Raw genomic sequence first — 19,369 nt, 5'->3', positions numbered from 1 at the left:
GCTAAAGCTGTGTCATGGCATGCTGGGATGTGTAGTTTCTCAACAGCTGGAGGGCCGCAGTTTGGACATGCCTGACATAAGGTATCACTATAAGGGGTTAGTGTCCCTTTAAGAACAGAAGATTTTAGGTAACCCAATTGAACCTATGCTAAACCACGTAAGACAACAAGCTGGCTTCTTAATGAAAAAGAAAAAAAGTTATGATTAAACGCTGGTACTCCCATGTTTTTCCATTCATTATTATCTATTACCAGTTATTTATATAGCGCACACATATTCCGCACACATATTCCGCAGCGCTTTACAAAGACTATTTTGGCCATTCACATCATTTAAAGAACGTTGCTTGATAGAGCTAGCAGTAACTTTGGGCGCGGTGGCGCGGTTCCCCCGAGATCGGATATTAGCTCATACAAGTGATGTGGAAGTGTACATTTCAGGCAATGAGTGACATGTGAAAGGCAGCCTAGACCCACGTAGGTAACGGCGCTCTTCCAGCATTAGTCCTACGTATAAAATAGTGGACCGATTTCTCCATAACCCGTTATTAGGATGGCCAGGCCTACGCTGTAATGCTGGCGTCCAAGGCAGGAAAGATGGGCTGGCTGCCTAGAAGACGGTAGCTGATCTATTACAGAGGACGATATTGGGATAGTAGCTCAGCAGTACACACCTATCTCTGCGAAAATGCCCAGGTGCCTACAGGTATATATGGAAATGGGGTTTCTGTAGTTCCGCTCCACAGGTAAAACCCACTGGTGACCCCCATAAAATATAGACGTCTATTAGTGTTCTTAGCTAAGCAGGTGCCTAAAGTCACAGACCTTGTCCTGCAATATAACCCCGCAGGGAACGGCAAGTCCACCTATATGTATAGGTCCTTTCCCGACCCCTTTTTCCCTCCTCCTGTAGTCCATTCTCTGTTGAGGCCTATCCTGGGTGTTTCTGGCACTCCCAAAATAGCCGGGATACTAATCTTTAAATCCCGGGTATTACAGGATTCAAAACACACTGTGGATCGGGCTGGAGGCAGCGGGCTAAGGGTACAGTATGATTTACCGACCGTCATAATTCCAACAGCTATTGCCCTACAGTGCAAATACCAACACGGTCAAAATACCGACATGTTCAAAATGCAGACAGTCAGAATACGGTCATTTGAAATGCCGACATGTCAAAATACAGAAATTAGTTTTTATGGGTTTTTTTGTTTCAATGTCGACATGGACAAGTCTAAGTGTACTTGCTGTGCTCGCTGTGCTTCGGGCACACCATTATATTCCCCCTCCGGGTGTACTGGGAGGGTAATGTATGAACAATTCTGTTTTGGGGCAAAAATTCCTTAAAGACGCATGTTGCTATTTTGAAATGTCTGCATTTCAAATGTCGGCATAATGAGTGTCTGTACTTTAACCGTGTCGGTTAATGGAAGTCGGGATTATGACCGTCTGTAAATCAACTGCTACCCTGGGCTAATACCTACTCGGTGATGCAATTGCCCCCAGTCACTGATAGGCTGGGAGCGCACTCCGCGATGACATCACTGTGTCGCACACTTCCAGTCAATCAGTGACTGGGAGTAGCCACATCACAGAACTCCTGATCTTCTGCTGGAACCTGGGAAAGGATAACGCAACCGCCAACAAGAGAAGCCCCTTCTAACCACTGTGGCGCTCTTACACCAGCCTGCCGTTCCCCCAATTCCCGACCAGGACCACCAATCCATTGGGGAATCAAGATTTTTCAGTTTGTTGAACATTCCCAATTGGAAGTTACTCAGACATCAGGGGGTTCTGGAAATTGCGGCAATCCATCGTTAATATGTGTGGGGGCTAAGGTTAACGAAGGAGAGAGATACCAGGGGGACGAGGGAGAGGGAAACCAGAGAGGTAAGTGGGGGGTGGGGGAATATCTGTGAACAATTTAATCCTGGGATAGAGAATTTGGATTACAGAAATGGAGCGGGACTGGCTTTCCTACCTATGACACCACCTTGTCATAACCGTTAAAACACGTCAACTGAACCAATTTAAATTGTAAGCTTCCGGGACTAATGGCGAGTACAGTTGGTGCGATTATCAGGCTGATCAGCCAATTCTCTGCTGGTCGGTGCGATTACTGCACAGTGTGTACACAGGGCCGGAGCAGACGGTCAGCCACAAATTGGCCAGGATCAGCTCCCGTCATCAGGAGCTCTGCACGACGCTCACCAGTCCCGACAGGCAGGTGCCATGCCGCTAAAGCAGTGTGTACAGACATAGGGGGAATTCAATTAGCCGTGATAACTTATTTGTGCACAAAAAAACGGACTATTATCGTGACTGGCAAAAACGGACCGATCCAATTATTCATTAAACTTTACCCGCGATAATTCTCCAGATATTTTAACAGGGATTTTTTTTAACCAACTCCTGAGCAGGTGAAAAATTGGGGACAATCCCTATTTTGAAGGCAAAAATGTCGGGACTTGGTTCAGAACCACTGGGCCGATAATGACGTCACTTTTTGTCTGAAATAAAAGCAAAATGCAGTATATTGGGGTACAATAGATGGGACAGGTACACGGGCTGCTTTAGGGGCAGGTGCTTTTTAGGTTTGCAGGTTGACTTGTTTTTGTTTTTTTTGCAATTTATATTTAAAAGGGTCTTAAAATAACATAATTATATGCTATTACCCATTTTATGTACACTTATTTTAAAGTAGAGAATTTATTGCTATCATTTTGTTTTTATGTTTTAGAATAATGCATACAGCGGCCATTTGACACATTTTAAAGAACCCCTAATACTTTTTTATTATGGCCAATAACAGACTTCTATGCTATTATCCTATATTAGTTTGTCTTTTTTTTGGGGTACAGGCAGATTTCCCCATTTCCACAAACACTTAATTCTTGCTTGTGTTACAGGTGTTATCGCACAAATGCCATTTTCTAATTGAATTGTGCAATAAACGGGAAGGGGGAATGCTGGCGGTAAGTGGCATTATAGCATAATAGGTTAACTGAACTAACTGAATTCCCCCCATAGTCTGATAAACTGCTTGTGAACACATCCCCTATAGGGAATGTATCCCTCCTATAGGAACGATAACTGCGTTGTGTGTATACATGAAGGGGGTAATTCCAAGTTGATCGCAGTAGGATTTTTGATAGCAATTGGACAAAACCATGTGCACTGCAGGGGAGGCAGATATAACATGTGCAGAGAGAGTTAGATTTGGGTGGGCTATTTTGTTTCTGTGCAGGGTAAATACTGGCTGCTTTATTTTTACACTGCAATTTAGATTGCAGATTGAACACACCCCACCCAAATCTAACTCTCTCTGCACATGTTATATCTGCCTCCCCTGCAGTGCACATGGTTTTGCCCAATTGCTAACAAAAATCCTGCTGCGATCAACTTGGAATTACCCCCGAAATCGGATGTTCTCTGCATCGTTACAGCCGTCAAAGAAAAAAAAAAATCATGGATGATTCCTCTGATCTATCTGGAGTGTACCTAGCTTAAGGCGGCGAGAGATAAGTAGGCAGAATGCAATAAAAGGGAACACTGGAAAGTCTCCCTGCCTCTGCCAGTCGCTAACATTAGTACAGCACTTTAATAGCAATCACTGGGCACTTAGATGAATGCATCAATTCTACTTAGGTTCCGCTCACTCCCCTACCTAACCAGCCTGTGGCTTCTTCCTTACCTCCAAAACCCCTCTTCACACCATGACGCTGCCCCATCCACACTTAAATTACCTGAGCAGAAACGTTGCTGAACCCCAATCAGATCTGAGCACTAAGCTCATGAAATATTCGGTGTACCTGTGAGCATTCCAAGGATCTGATTGGTCTATCTCTGTATAAATAACAAGAGAGTCGTTCCTCCTTTGCTGGTGAAACACAGAAGCCTCACGTCAGCATTAACGTGTGGGTCACTGTTCATGTTTCCAGTCTTGTCACTTTAGGACGATGCATCTTCTAAAAGATGAGTGGGTATTCACTACTACTTGAAGAGTAGTATCATCCCATTTACAGGTGGGATGGGTAGCGCTGAAAGTGATCAGAGGAACCGTGGATCTCTCTATGTCATGGCATGCTTATACAGTATTACATCATCATAACACACAGGCACTCTGGTGACCTCTGACGGGACACATTAGGCAATAGAGGATGCAGAAGTGCGGAAACATCTGCCCTCTTGGCTAGTGCAAGTGCCATGCAATAGTAACCATGAAAGCAATGCACAGCTGTAGTAACTCCTGCAGACACAGGACTGCACTCCTTACCGTGAAAGGGTTAAACCTGGACTCCTGAGAAAAGTAAGGCCTAAGGCCAATTACAGCCATTTAAAAGAAAAAAAAAATCATTAATAATTCAGCCCTTGCGCGGCCGCTTTAAAAGGAACTCCAGAGCTGCGAGTACAAATTGTCCCAGCATTTTCAAGGACTTCGCAGTGCAAATGTGATCCAAATGAAGAAGGAGAGAGAGAGAGAGAATGACGACAAGTCCAAAATTAGCACAGGAAGTCTCGGGGAGAAAAAAATAATTTTTATACAGACAGTAAAATTGCAGAGATTTTTCTCCATAGTAACCCAAAGACTTCAGAAGTTTGGCAGAAAAAAGTAGAGGACACTCCGACTGACAGATCACACACGTTTGCACTGCCCTGACACACACGTAACATGCCAACGACATGCCGGCATTCCGATGGAGACGTGATACACGCAAGATTGCGACAAAGGCTCTAATCGATAATGATCAGACATAGGTCACCCTACAGCAGGGGTGTCAAACTCGTGGCCCTTCAGCTGTTGTGGAACTACACATTCCAGCATGCCCTGCCACAGTTGCAGCCGTCCCTAATACAAAATAGATGGCAAGGCATGCTGCGATGTGTAGTTTCACAACAGCTGGAGGGCCGCGAGTTTGACACCCCTGCCCTACAGTATGTAGAGCATGTTGGCGTTTTATAACCCAGACTGATAGCTCAAGGGCTCGTGGGGTTCTGCACATACCATTTGGGGGTGTTCAGCAGGGATCACGAAAATACGACAAAAAATATTCGTGAGCAGTTTTAAATAAAACACAACATTACAGAAAGAAGATTTATTTATAGCTATATGTCAGGGTAAACTACCCTCTGGCTTTCATCTTTTGGCAGCACAACAATGTAACACTAAACTTGAGAAAACGCTGAAGCATATGCTACCCAGAAGGGATATAATAGAAGTCTATTGTATACAGCCAATTATTTCTCACCTAGTCGCACAACACAGTCACTGCAGCAGTATAACACATGTATGATGAATACGATAAACAAGCCGCACACTCGGCTCCACGTTCATTATATAATACGCCGATTTATGGCGCACATGAAAGACTGGCATTGAAGTTCCTTATCACACATGATTGCTGGAATATAGGAGCGTTACAGAATAGCTATGAGATCATGTCAACACATTCATCTCTAGACCTCACAGCGAAACGGCGCAAACTGGCGTCGCCCATGATAACGGAGAATGACAGATAGACATGAATGCATCACCTGTACCTATCCGGGGCTGTAGGGAGTAATGCGGGCAGAGGTTACAATGTAGCAACAGCCTTCCATGTCCTATACCCGGGATACTGGAATAGCCGTCAGTAAAAAACAAATTGCAGATCTGTATCCAGATTACCTCACGCTGGTTTCAGCACAGTACCTTCAGTGCTGCACATGGGTAATACCATGTACAACACACTTGTGTTACAGGGCACTATACAAGCAGCAATAGCAAAATAAATAAGGAAATTGCACAGACGAGAAATGCAACAGGAATTCTGTAACCAATAACGACAAAGGGACAGTGTCACAGACACAATGCACTTTGTGCTACACAACAGGTATATTTTACACATAGAATAACTTGGTGACAAGAGAATAAAATGTTAATAACCAAGACTACCACAAGACATTACTGACATGTAGACCAAGGCATGACGCACTAATTCAAAGACATCTTTGGAAAGTTTGCACCAAATCTGTAAATAATTTGGAAGTTCTGCGTGTTACATTTTGCACAGGTGTACGTGTGAACACAAAAAGACAATTACACATAACAATTAATTCCCAATAATAAGAGGGCCTTTTAGGCTTTGTAAACCGTCTCAGCTGAGCGAGACCCTGACAGCCCCACATAACTCTTCTCCCCAGTCTACAGAGTGTGTGCAATGAGCGGGACATCCACATACATGTCACACTGACTACCAGGCACCACACAGGGTCTGGGTCACATATAGCCTGCACTAAAACTGTACTCCACCACAGCCTGCGTCACCGACATAGACTATAAGGCAAGGGATAAAATAATATACAGCATGCACCAACACCGTACCGTGCTACAGCCTGTGTCACTGACACCACAGACTACAATGCAATGAAAGAAAGTCTGTAAGTCATCACCTTTACAGGGGACAACGTATCACACACACACCATAACCCCCATTCTCCACACACACTGCCCCAGTGTTATTATACACAAAGCAAGGGGGAGAAACACCCGACAAGAATATATTATTTATATATATATATATATATATATATATCTATCTCAGATACAGTACTATACTGACTTTTCAAATATATTGTAATATGGGACAGTAAAGTGCCCTGTCAGCCCCGGGGGTAATGGGGTAACTAGCAGCCAGTTCCCCGTCAGCCCCCGGGGGTAATGGGGTAACTAGCAGCCAGTGCACTGACAGCCCACAGGGGTAATGGGGTAACTAGCAGCCAGTTCCCAGTCAGTAATGGGGTAACTAGCACTGTGCTTTGACAGCCCACGGGTGTAATGGGGTATCTAGCAGCCAGTGCCCTGTCAGCCCCCAGGGGTAATGGGGTAACTAGCAGCCAGTGCCCTGTCAGCCCCCAGGGGTAATGGGGTAACACGCACTGTGCCCTGACAGCCCACAGGTGTAATGGGGTAACTAGCAGGTAGTACCCTGTCACCCCCGGGGGTAATGGGGTAACTAGCAGCCAGTGCCCTGTCACCCTCGGGGGTAATAGGGTAACTAGCAGCCAGTGCCCTGTCACCCCCGGGGGTAATGGGGTAACTAGCAGCCAGTGCCCTGTCACCCTCGGGGGTAATGGGGTAACTAGCAGCCAGTGCCCTGTCACCCCCGGGGGTAATGGGGTAAGTAGCAGCCAGTGCCCCTGACATCCCCCGGGAGGATACACTGTCACCGGGCACAGGCAGCCGCACGGGACGCTGAGCTCCGCCACTGCCCAGGTGGGCGCCATGCTGCGGCTGCGGAGGAACTTCTGTCAGTCTGGGATCGGAGACGAAGAGGGAGGGAGAGAGAGAGGGGGGGTGATCTTACCTGTCGGGCGGACGCCCGCACACCCGCGCCGGGCTTCCCGTCGGGTGTCGGGCCGTGTGCGCCGCTGGAGGCGGGGGGAAGGAGGGTGACGACGCCCGCCCTCCGTGCCCAGTCCGCTTTGATCCCCCCGGCGTCTCCCCGCCGCTCACATCCCAGCCTCAGCCGCCTTTGTCTGCTGCCTCCCGGTCGCCATGTTGACACTCAGCAGCCGCCGCGCAGCTCTCAGTCAGCCGAGCGGCCGCGGGGACTCTGGGAGTTGTAGTTCCCGACACCGCCGGCTGCTCCCCGGGGAGCGTGAGGGGGAGCGGCGGCCGCGGACTACATCTCCCAAGGAGCACCGCGGGGGAACGCGGCGGGCCCGCCTCCCCTTGTACAGGGATAGATTGCGGAGGGGGAGCGTCATCGTGACGTCACGACGGGCTGTCGGGAGACTACGACTCCCGGCATGCCGTGCGCGGCCAGGAAGGAACATGGTGACTGCTGCTGCTGAGAGTCTGTAGTGTGCAGCACTGAGCACTGTGCAGGGACAATGAAGCTGGTGAGAGGCTGATGCCATGTATTCTTATATTCCTAGCCTTTAATGCTGCTTATAGGCTTTATAGTTACTGGATGTGATACAGGGGTATCTCTGATCAGCAGGTGCTGTGTCCATACTGGGTGCAACTCATTGTATGTTCTGTGTGTGTATCTGCCATTATGTGACTTTATTACATAGATTATCTTTAGCAATACGTCTTTTTTCTTTTCATCTTTACTGTTGTACTTTTGGAACGACTTCACCTTTTCTCCTCTACGCCGTCCCTGCAGCGCTGTCCCTGCCGCCTGCCTGCCTGTGGTGCTGTCCCTGCCACCTTCCTGCCTGTGGTGCTGTCCCTGCCACCTTCCTGCCTGTGGTGCTGTCCCTGCCACCTGCCTGCCTGTGGTGCTGTCCCTGCCGCCTGCCTTCGTGTGGCGCGGTCCCTGTCACCTGCCTGCCTGTGGTGCTGTCCCTGCCACCTGCCTGCCTGTGGTGCTGTCCCTGCCACCTGCCTGCCTGTGGTGCTGTCCCTGCCACCTGCCTGCCTGTGGTGCTGTCCCTGCCACCTGCCTGCCTGTGGTGCTGTCCCTGCCACCTGCCTGCCTGTGGTGCTGTCCCTGCCACCTGCCTGCCTGTGGTGCTGTCCCTGCCACCTGCCTGCCTGTGGTGCTGTCCCTGCCACCTGCCTGCCTGTGGTGCTGTCCCTGCCACCTGCCTGCCTGTGGTGCTGTCCCTGCCACCTGCCTGCCTGTGGTGCTGTCCCTGCCGCCTGCCTTCGTGTGGCGCTGTCCCTGCCGCCTGTCTTCGTGTGGCGCTGTCCCTGCCGCCTGCCTTCTTGTGGCGCTGTCCCTGCCGCCTGCCTGTCTGTGGTGCTGTCCCTGCCGCCTGCCTGTCTGTGGTGCTGTCCCTGCCGCCTGCCTGCGTGTGGCGCTGTCCCTGCCGCCTGCCTGCGTGTGGCGCGGTCCCTGCCGCCCGCCTGCGTGTGGCGCTGTCCCTGCCACCTTCGTGTGGTGCTGTCCCTGCCGCCTGCCTGCCTTGTGCGCTGTCCCTCCGCCTGCCTGCCTGTGCCGCTGTCCCTACCCCCTGCCTTATGTAAAGGAAGCATGGAACAAGTGGCACCCGTATATTTAGTGTGTAAATCTGTAAGACGACACATTGGTTGTTAACTACCGAACCTTAGGGTAAAATTATCAGCTATGAGCCATGGAATAGTATAGCGATGTAGCAAGCACGGTGGCTTTAGAACGTTCATAGTATAAGTCTCCTCCCCCTCATTTCTCTGCCATCATGTGACCACCGTGGAGCTTCCTGACTGACTGGCTCAGGATAGCCCCTCCTCCTTTTTTTTTTCTGCATTGGTAGCGATTCCGGTATGAATGGTCGACCATGTTATGGTCGACAGTCATTAGGTCGACCACTATTGGTCGACATTGACATGGACACATGGTCGACACATGAAAATGGTCGACACATGAAAAGGTCGACATGAGTTTTTGTACTTTTTTTGGGGGTCGTTTTTTGCGTAAAGTGACTGGGAACCCCAATTAGTGCACCGCGTCCCCTCGCATGGCTCGCTTCGCTCGCCATGCTTCGGGCATGGTGCCTTCGCTTCGCTGCCGCTTCGCTCGGCACAGATTACCGTTCCAATCGTAGTCCATGTGGATCGTAAAGTATGGAAAAGTTCCCCAAAAGAAAAAAAACAAAAAAAAACCTCATGTCGACCCTTTCATGTGTCGACCATTTTCACGTGTCGACCATGTGTCCATGTCGACCATGTCAATGTCGACCAATAGTGGTCGACCTAATGACTGTCGACCATAACATGGTCGACCATGTGAACGGATACCATTGGTAGCAACTGTTTTTTCTTTTTGTCTTTAATGTTTTGTTATGTCTAAATATAGTACGGTCTTCACCATGTCGTTCGCAGTGCTCCAGGGTCACCGGTGTGAGGATTTGGCACACCTTGGATATATCTGGTTCCGTAACTGGTCTGGGAAATTATAGTGTGTGTAGCCACTTACCCCGGTTCCCTGCTGCTGAGTGGCCTTTCCCCATTCCCAGTGACACGTTTGCTGCGCAGGTGCGCCTAAGCCGGTTATGTACCGTACTGTCTGTGCACTGCTATCCCAGTCATCTGATGCTTTCTGAACTTGCTCATAATGTTTGTTGGGGGTTCCGTGTAGTATTTCCTGCCTCGTTCATTCAGCTGGTCTGATGTCGTCTGTCCACGTTACAGAACCGCCCGTTACCTGGTCATGTGTCCAGCAAACGATAATCGGCTGCTACACTAAACTCTGTCAAATCTATAATAAGCGTAAATGCAGCCTGTATAATAATAGTAGGTTGAGACCATTTCCTCACAGAATGGATAACTGCGCCCTCTGTAATGCTTCGTTTAAACCCGCCCTTTAAATCTGAACCAGTTTTGCGGTGTCCCTTTAATTCACGGCGATGGATGCAGTTGGACTGGTAAATCATTTTGTTCTAATTGATAGAGCCCGATGCGGCGTTTCCCCTTTAAGTGGAGACCGCAGCCGCTGGAAAGTGCGCACGTGTCTGATCAGAAAGGATCAAATCTTGTCCGGTTAAGTGGGGTAAAACAATTTAAAAGCAGTTAATGCACGGATAATTGGGGCCTGGCATTAGCAGAGGAGGCATTACTCTGTATCAGTGTGGTGCTGTCACCTCGCCAGCACAAGCCTTTCATCTCTCGCACCGAGCTTCCTCTCCGCGCTGCTATTCAGGCCAGAGTGGTTAATATTTGATGCCTCTGTTACGACAGGCTGATAACGGCCGTCCCCCGGGGGCCTCTCTTTCTCTTGCAGTACTGTCTGTCGGGACACCCCACTCTGCCATGCAACATTCTCAAGTTCAAGTCCACAACTCTTATGCTGGACTGCGGCTTAGACATGACGTCCGTGCTGAGCTTCCTGCCGCTGCCTCTCGTCCACAGGTAGGTTGCAGGGGTTTCGCCGCGTATGGTAAATAGATGCGCGCACACAACCAGTGCCTTCATCCAGGTCTGGGCGAATTCCTCAGAGCGTTAGAAGCCACAAGTTTAGTAATGTGACCCGCGCACAGACTGTTACAGACGGGGCTGTGTTCTTCCGCAAAAAACGTTCATCTACAGACGATTGCTAGGAAAGACCAGTATATTATACACAATGACCAGCGTATGAAATGTCCGCTGTCCTAATGTCAACAGGAGAATTTTGACTTAGTCATAATGTCAGAATTTACACTGATGAAAGTTTCACATGTTAGAATGTCTTTCGGGTCCTGGCAGTCATGTGACGCAGCGGCGGGTCTGGAAAGTATTTTCCCTCTATTCCTTATACCTACATCTATCCCTAACCTCCCCCTAGTGCCTCACCCTAACCTCCCCCCTAGTGCCTCACCCTAACCTCCCCCCTTGTGCCTCACCCTAACCTCCCCCCTTGTGCCTCACCCTAACCTCCCCCCTTGTGCCTCACCCTAACCTCCCCCCTTGTGCCTCACCCTAACCTCCCCCCTTGTGCCTCACCCTAACCTCCCCCCTAGTGCCTCACCCTAACCTCCCCCCTAGTGCCTCACCCTAACCTCCCCCCTAGTGCCTCACCCTAACCTCCCCCCTAGTGCCTCACCCTAATCTCCCCCCTAGTGCCTCACCCTAATCTCCCCCCTAGTGCCTCACCCTAACCTCCCCCCTAGTGCCTCACCCTAACCTCCCCCCTAGTGCCTCACTCTAACCTCCCCCCTAGTGGCTCACTCTAACCTCCCCCCTAGTGGCTCACTCTAACCTCCCCCCTAGTGGCTCACTCTAACCTCCCCCCTAGTGGCTCACTCTAACTTCCCCCCTAGTGGCTCACCCTAACCTCCCCCCTAGTGGCTCACCCTAACCTCCCCCTAGTGGCTCACCCTAACCTCCCCCCTAATGGCTCACTCTAACCTCCCCCTAATGGCTCACTCTAACCTCCCCCCAAGTGGCTCACTCTAACCTCCCCCCAAGTGGCTCACTCTAACCTCCCCCCTAATGGCTCACTCTAACCTCCCCCCAAGTGGCTCACTCTAACCTCCCCCCAAGTGGCTCACTCTAACCTCCCCCCAAGTGGCTGACTCTAACCTCCCCCCTAGTGGCTGACTCTAACCTCCCCCCTAGTGGCTGACTCTAACCTCCCCCCTAGTGGCTCACTCTAACCTTTACATAGTCGGCGCCTACAGAATATTGTATTTTATCCACACACATATTCCACATTGGGGACTGGGGGGAGAGTCTCCGTTTACATTTTTCTAGTGGGCTGCCGCTATTTGCGCATATCAGGACCCACTAATTTTCACATCCACACTCTAACCTCCCCCCTAGTGCCTCACTCTAACCTCCCCCCAAGTGCCTCACTCTAACCTCCCCCCAAGTGCCTCACTCTAACCTCCCCCCAAGTGCCTCACCCTAACCGCCCGTCTTGCCGTCCAACCCTAGTGTTCACATTTTAAGTGTCATCGTGTCAAAATTGTGATGTTGACATTGCTGATGTCGACGTAACGACTATATCCTGAATATTCTGCAAAGTCTATGCCCAGCACAGTTCATTACACCATCCTATGTCCAACCCAAGTTATTACAGCGTGTCCAAAGTTATTGTATCAGTCTGAGCTTCCAGACACTAAAACCTGACACAACAGCCATTATCCCTAAAAGTCTTCCTGCCATAGGGGGTAATTCCAAGTTGATCGCAGCAGAAAACTTTTTAGCAATTGGGCAAAACTATGTGCACTGCAGGGGAGGCAGATATAACATGTGCAGAGAGTTAGATTTGGGTGGGTTACATTGTTTCTGTGCAGGGTAAATACTGGCTGCTTTATTTTTACACTGCAATTTAGATTGCAGATTGAACACACCACACCCAAATGCACATGGTTTTGCCCTACTGCTAACAAAATTCCTGCTGCGATCAACTTGGAATTACCCCCATTGTGCTAAAGAGAAGACGTGCTCTATTTGTCATTGTCATTTAGTAGCAAGTAAAAGAGACCCAGAAGCTCACGACGATCCTCCTAAATATCGATGTAATGGTACATAACAATTTGGGTTATTACACCATCTGAGTGTAGATTTGTTCTGGAATCTGTTGTGTCAGTGGGTCTTATTTACGAAGCGCATTCCCTGGTTTGACACTTAGAGACGCACCTCTACCCTCCGCTGCCTGAAGACGCCTCCGCACTCTAGAAGCGCGTCAGCTGCTGCAAGCCTCTGTACCTCACAAAAGTCTCCAACGCATGTTAGCGCTATCCCAAGTACGCCAGTGCGAGAGGAGGTGCGCCGTGAATCCAACGTGAACTGTCTATCTGCTCTTACTTTCTGACTCATCCCTAACGACCGGTGCGAGAATAGTCCCTATTGGCATTCAAGCCTGAGCCGGTCATCAATCACTCTCTTACCCCGACGTCTACACAACTGTAAATGATTTAGATGTTTCAGACACAGAACATTAATACAGGTGAAACGTTTCACACAATATTCCGGCGTCTCTGGGAGGAGAAAACGTTTAATGCCAATTAGCCCCTCACCCTGCCTGTTATGGAGGGACGGCTGACAGAGACGGCTTTAGAGTCTGCAATAAAATGTTCATTTTTATTTAAAATATAAAGATATATGTTTTTTATTAGTCGTATATATAATGAGAAGGGCTGGCATTGTGTAAGCTGCTGCCGAGGCGTATTGTGCAAATGACCGGCTCCTTTTTCGAAGAACATACTTCTGGGAGTTAGCATTTACATGGCAGCCACAGGCGTCCACTATGCCCGCTGGGCGAGGATTTCCACCCTCCTTGCCGGGGCTTACTGGGTAGCAGTGTTCAGTAGGTGCCAGTATACGGTAAAATATCTAATTTTGTCACATAAAAGGTAAATGCAAATGTTTCTAAATGACCTCTACTGATATATTATACTTAATAATTCTGTGTAAATAAAGGGGCAATAAGCTCTTCTTACAAACATATGTTCATTTGCAACATAGTCATATTTAATTTTGCTGTCTTTCAGCACCCGCTTGTCCAAGTTGCCCGGCTGGGTCTTAAAAGATGGAAACACCCAGTTTGAGAAGGTACGGCATATATTGTACGTCAGGCTTATATTAGCGTGTTCATGTCGTCATCGCCCCGCCTCATGCACCACCTGAGCAGCCCAGATACAGGACCTTGGCAAATTTAGCTGCCTTTTGTGAGCTGAATTTAAACATTGATCCTAAACTTGGGAAGAAGAACAGATTGGTCTGTGTCTGTCCACCTTCTAGTGATCCAAATTGAAGAGGGTCTTCATATCATGTCACTGCCCCTGTCACATGCAGCCCTGTCCTCACTGACACATCACTTATCTCCTGATATACTCTGTGCTGCTGGGGACCCTGCTCCTCCCATTATATAACTCTCAGTCTGTGGCTTCCTGCTGTCTCCATTCCCCACCTCACATCATGTCACTGCCCCTGTCACATGCAGCCCTGTCCTCACTGACATATCACTCATCTCCTGATATACTCTGTGCTGCTGGGGAGCCTGCTCCTCCCACTATATAACTCTCAGTCTGTGGCTTCCTGCTGCCTCCATTCCCCTCCTCACATCATGTCACTGCCCCTGTCACATGCAGCCCTGTACTCACTGACACATCACTCATCTCCTGATATGCTCCGTGCTGCTGGGGACCCTGCTCCTCCCAATATATAACTCTCAGTCTGTGGCTTCCTGCTGCCTCCATTCCCCTCCTCACATCATGTCACTGCCTCTGTCACATGCAGCCCTGTCCTATCACATCACACATCTCCTGCTATACTCTGTGCTGCTAAGGACCCTGCTCCTCCCACTATATAACTCTCAGTCTGTGGCTTCCTTCTGCCTCCATTCCCCTCCTCACATCATGTCACTGCCCCTGTCACATGCAGCCCTGTCCTCACTGACACATCACTCATCTCCTGATATACTCTGTACTGCTGGGGACCCTGCTCCTCCCACTATATAACTCTCAGTCTGTGGCTTCCTGCTGCCTCCATTCCCCACCTCACATCATGTCACTGCCCCTGTCACATGCAGCCTGTCCTCACTAACACATCATTCATTTCCGGATATACTCTGTGCTGCTGGGGATGCAGCTCCTCCCACTATATAATGCTCAGTCTGTGGCTACCTGCTGCCTCCATTCCCCTCCTCACATCATGTCACTGCCCCTGTCACATACAGCCCTGTCCTCACTGACACATCACTCATCTCCTGATATACCCTGTACTGCTGGGGACCATTCTCCTTCCACTATATATCTCCCAGTCTGTGGCTTCCTTCTGCCTCCATTCCCCTCCTCACATCATGTCACTGCCCCTGTCACATGCAGCCCTGTCCTTACTGACACATCACTCATCTCCTGATATACTCTGTGCTGCTGGGGACCCTGCTCCTCCCACTATATAACTCTCAGTCTGTGGCTTCCTTCTGCCTCCATTCCCCTCCTCACATCATGTCACTGCCCCTGTCACATGCAGCCCTGTCCTTACTGACACATCACTCATCTCCTGATATACTCTGTGCTGCTGGGGACCCTGCTCCTCCCACTATATAACTCTCAGTCTGTGGCTTCCTGCTGCCTCCATTCTCCTCCTCACATCATGTCACTGGCCCTGTCACATGCAGCCCTGTCCTCACTGACACATCACTCCTCTACTGATATACTCTGTGCTGCTGGGGACCCTGCTCCTCCCACTATATAACTCTGTCTGTGGCTTCCTGCTGCCTCCATTCCCCTCCTCACATCATGTCACTGCCCCTGTCACATGCAGCCCTATCCTCACTGACACATCACTCATCTCCTGATATACTCTGTGCTGCTGGGGGACCCTGCGCCTCCCACTATATAACTCTGTCTGTGGCTTCCTGCTGCCTCCATTCCCCTCCTCACATCATGTCACTGCCCCTGTCACATGCAGTCCTGTCCTCACTGACACATCACTCATCTCCTGATATACTCTGTGCTGCTGGGGGACCCTGCTCCTTCCACTATATAACTCTCAGTCTGTGGCTTCCTGCTGCCTCCATTCCCCTCCTCACATCATGTGACTGCCCCTGTCACATGCAGCCCTGTCCTCAGTCATAGATTAATAACACGTGTACAGGTTACTGCATGACATAGGACCATTGGCTAATGATGATCTCTGTTTCTCCAGGAGCTGAAGGAATGTTCCGGCCGGGTGTTTGTAGACTCGGTGCCAGAATTCTGTCTTCCAGAAGTAAGTGGTAAATGAGACTTGTAGTGATGGTCGGCGTATGTTCATACCACGTATGGTGCTTTTATAGATGAGACCAAGACAGCAAATCATCCGCTTGTGTGCTCTGTTGGCTGCTGTACTATAACATGTATCAAAGGCCAGAGATATCTAATGATCATATCCTGCCAGTGACCATATCAGCTGTGGAAGAATGAATGTTCCTTCTCTACCAGTATCACTGGAGCTGTAACAGGCAAACACAAAATTGCTTTATATGCCGACTACACAGAAAGAAGAAAATTGCAGGTGCACACCCTAGGCACCAAGTACTGCTAATAACAATTATAATAGTAAACTCTGCCCTGGACTTTGTCCCTTAGTGTTAGGTACCCACCTGATGATGAGGTCGCCTGGATGTGGTGGGTGGGCCCATATATTTTTGGTCACAACTTATTCCAAGCACCTCGTTTTTGCTCTGTTAAATTGCAGAGCTTACTATTATTATTAGCAGTGTTTGGTGCCCGGGGTGTGCGCATGGAATTATTTTTATTTTTGTGTGGAACTACAAGTCTCAGCATGGTAGTGCCTCCTATTGTGTTTGGAATTCTGGCGTGCAGTCTAGCCCCCCCGCCCATGAGGAATGCTTGTACGTCCCATCTAACGATTAAACCTTTTAAATCTCTGAGGGTGCCGCCCTCCCCCGTGGACTTGTTTCACCTCTGTTTATAGAGTTCTGGATCTTCCATTGCCCAAATTATTGGCCCGTTGGTCTGTATTGAGAAACACGGACACACTCTGTTGTCCTAATTGATCTTCCATTACGTCCTAAGTATTGTTTCCCGAGTACAACAAACATGGCAATCTAAACGTATCTGCAACTTGCCAACTAGCGTCAGACAGGAAATCTCACCTTCTTTTGATGGTTTATTGGCCGTCTGTAAATTTACTAACAGTTGATAAATTAGCCCATTATTTTCTGTCCCTAGATGCATTTGGACATATGCCAGTAATTGCATCAATGTCAGTCACTCATCACCATGGGAACCACAGGCAGACCACTTACACTGCCACCTAAGGAAATAAGGGGCAGATGTATTAACCTGGAGAAGGCATAAGGAAGTGATAAACCAGTGATAAATGCAAGGTGATACACGAACCAGCCAACCAGCTTCAATATGTAAATTAACAGTTAGGAGCTGATTGGCTGGTGCATTTATCACCTTGCACATATCACTGGTTTATCACTTCCTTATGCCTTCTCCAGGTTAATACATCTGCCCCTAAATGAGTTACAGGAGGGGGTCGGAACAGGTAGAATGACTGTACAGGATAGGGGAAGCTTGGCAGGTAAACGCCATGGCCGGTTCCCTGCATGTTTTCCGTTCAATTTGCCAGCTGTTGGAAACCCGGCGGTCAGGATACCGACACCGGAATCCCGCCAGCCGTAATCCTGGCGAAACAGGACTATTCCCCCTTGTGGGTGTCCACGACACCCATAGAGTGGAAATGGATCCTGTGGTGAGCGCAGCAAGCCCGCAAGGGGACTCTTTGCGCTCGCCCCACTGCCGGCATTCTGGCGGGTGGGATGCCGCTGTCGGGATATAAACAGCCAGCATCCCACCAGCCGGTAAATCATACTGATTCCTACGGTACAGGTGGTTTGTACAGTTGTGGTTTGGCCGGTTTACAAACAGAAGCCCATTCCCTGATAGGCCGTAGTCTATGTTGTGCAGCATGTATACCATACAGTGCCCACTCCTGTATATTTGTCGGGTGTTTTTATTTTCTTTCTGTGACTTGTGATCGCCGTATGCCGCTACCGGCAGAATTATATGGTGATGTAACTAGGTAGATTGGGGCAGATGTATTAATCTGGAGAAGTGATAAGTGGAAGGTGATAACGCAGCAGCCAATCATTACGGATTTGAAAAATGACAGTTAGGAGCTGATTGGCTGGTGATTTATCACCTTGCATTTATCACTGCTTTATCCCTTCTCCAGGCTTCATACATCTGCCCCATCGTGTGTTTCAATGCCTAAGTATTTCTGTACAATTAAATATTAGGGACCCTGACTCCACAGACCGTCCTGTCTCCTACCTTGGAGTGTACGATCCTGCATGTCTCAGCGTGATTGTGGTTGGGAGGGGAGGCCCCCCCCCCCTTTCCGTTATAAATGTCCTCTCCTGCCTGTCTGGGTGGCATAAGACGCACACGGCAGGCAGAGCCACGCAGACCTGTTTAATATGCTCCTCTTTCCTTTCAGACGCAGCTCATAGATCTGTCTACTGTAGATGTGATCCTAATCTCTAACTATCACTGTATGATGGCACTGCCATACATCACCGAGCACACTGGATTTACCGGCACAGTCTACGCCACCGAGCCCACAGTGCAGATTGGCAGGTAAAGCCCGCCGTCTGGAAGGAGGACGGCGCAGCAGTTATGTCCCCGGTAATTGTGTCACTCACTCAGCACGGATGTGAGACGTCCCGGCCGCTCTGTAGTTAATGCAACGGAACGGACGCCTGTCACACCCCTTGCAGATCCGAACTCTGTTGAATGGGCTTTGTCGTCTTTCCTCTAACAATGCGTCAGTCACGTGGGGACGGTGGGAGCTGCCAGTCTGTGGACTTCATCAGTCACTGCCTCCACTCATTGTCCTGTTTAAAAGACCAATATTACTTCATCTCACTGAAGACAGACATGGGGGCAAATTAATTTGACAAAAGTGCAGCTCTTGTGCCCGCAGGATTTAAATTGGCATACTCCCCCCCCCCCCAACAAACCACATTTTTGCCTTTACATTTAAAAAAAAAAAATTGCCTCTCTAAATCTTGCGGCTGAGCTGCTTGACATTCTGGGCTTTTGCCAAACTGGAGCCGGTTACATTTGCCCCAGAGAGCTTGCAGAAGGTACAAACTCTCAACTGTCTGCCCCACGTTGGCTCGTTGCTCACTGTCCTCCATTGTTCTATTCCAGGCTGCTGATGGAAGAACTGGTTAATTTCATTGAACGCGTTCCGAAGGCGCAGTCTGCCACCATGTGGAAGCACAAGGAAGTGCAGAGGTAATCACTAGCTGCATTGTGTAGAGTGGGGCAAAGCAGGGCTCGGGCTGCCAGTGTTGCGATGTGACTTTGTAAGTAGTTTTCAGGTTCTTCTACAAAATGTTCTGGACAAGAAATAGTAGGATTTTGGTACTTACCAGGTAAATCCTTTTCTTTGAATCCATAGGGGTCACTGGAGTACTCTTGGGATATGGACGGGCTTCCGTAGGAACACA

The 19,369-nt window shown here is 49.2% G+C and overlaps 2 protein-coding genes across 6 annotated transcripts in view; one reads left to right on the top strand and one right to left on the bottom strand.

Moving 5' to 3' along the window:
- The window catches only part of HMBOX1 (homeobox containing 1), a 169,662-nt gene extending 161,968 nt beyond the window's left edge, over positions 1-7,694 (bottom strand). For 3 of the 4 annotated variants that reach the window (XM_063915071.1, XM_063915072.1, XM_063915073.1), the window contains exon 1: positions 7,346-7,693. The gene's annotated coding sequence lies outside the window, so the exon portion shown is untranslated. Of the gene's footprint in view, positions 1-7,345 lie in introns of all 4 variants that reach the window. The other variant, XM_063915074.1, reaches the window with a different exon arrangement.
- Positions 7,695-7,717: 23 nt separating this feature from the next.
- Positions 7,718-19,369, top strand: part of INTS9 (integrator complex subunit 9) — a 112,634-nt gene continuing 100,982 nt past the window's right edge. Inside the window, exons 1-6 of one of the 2 annotated variants that reach the window (XM_063915070.1) lie at positions 7,718-7,883; positions 10,691-10,818; positions 13,884-13,944; positions 16,045-16,107; positions 18,352-18,491; positions 19,068-19,154. In XM_063915070.1, coding sequence (XP_063771140.1) covers positions 7,875-7,883; positions 10,691-10,818; positions 13,884-13,944; positions 16,045-16,107; positions 18,352-18,491; positions 19,068-19,154 — 488 coding nt within the window. In that variant the 5' untranslated portion in view covers positions 7,718-7,874. The remainder of the gene's footprint in view (positions 7,884-10,690; positions 10,819-13,883; positions 13,945-16,044; positions 16,108-18,351; positions 18,492-19,067; positions 19,155-19,369) is intronic. The other variant, XM_063915069.1, reaches the window with a different exon arrangement.

The sequence above is a fragment of the Pseudophryne corroboree genome, chromosome 4 (assembly GCF_028390025.1).
Source record: "Pseudophryne corroboree isolate aPseCor3 chromosome 4, aPseCor3.hap2, whole genome shotgun sequence".
Taxonomy (NCBI): Eukaryota; Metazoa; Chordata; class Amphibia; order Anura; family Myobatrachidae; genus Pseudophryne; species Pseudophryne corroboree.
This window is presented reverse-complemented; position numbering and strand designations above follow the sequence as displayed.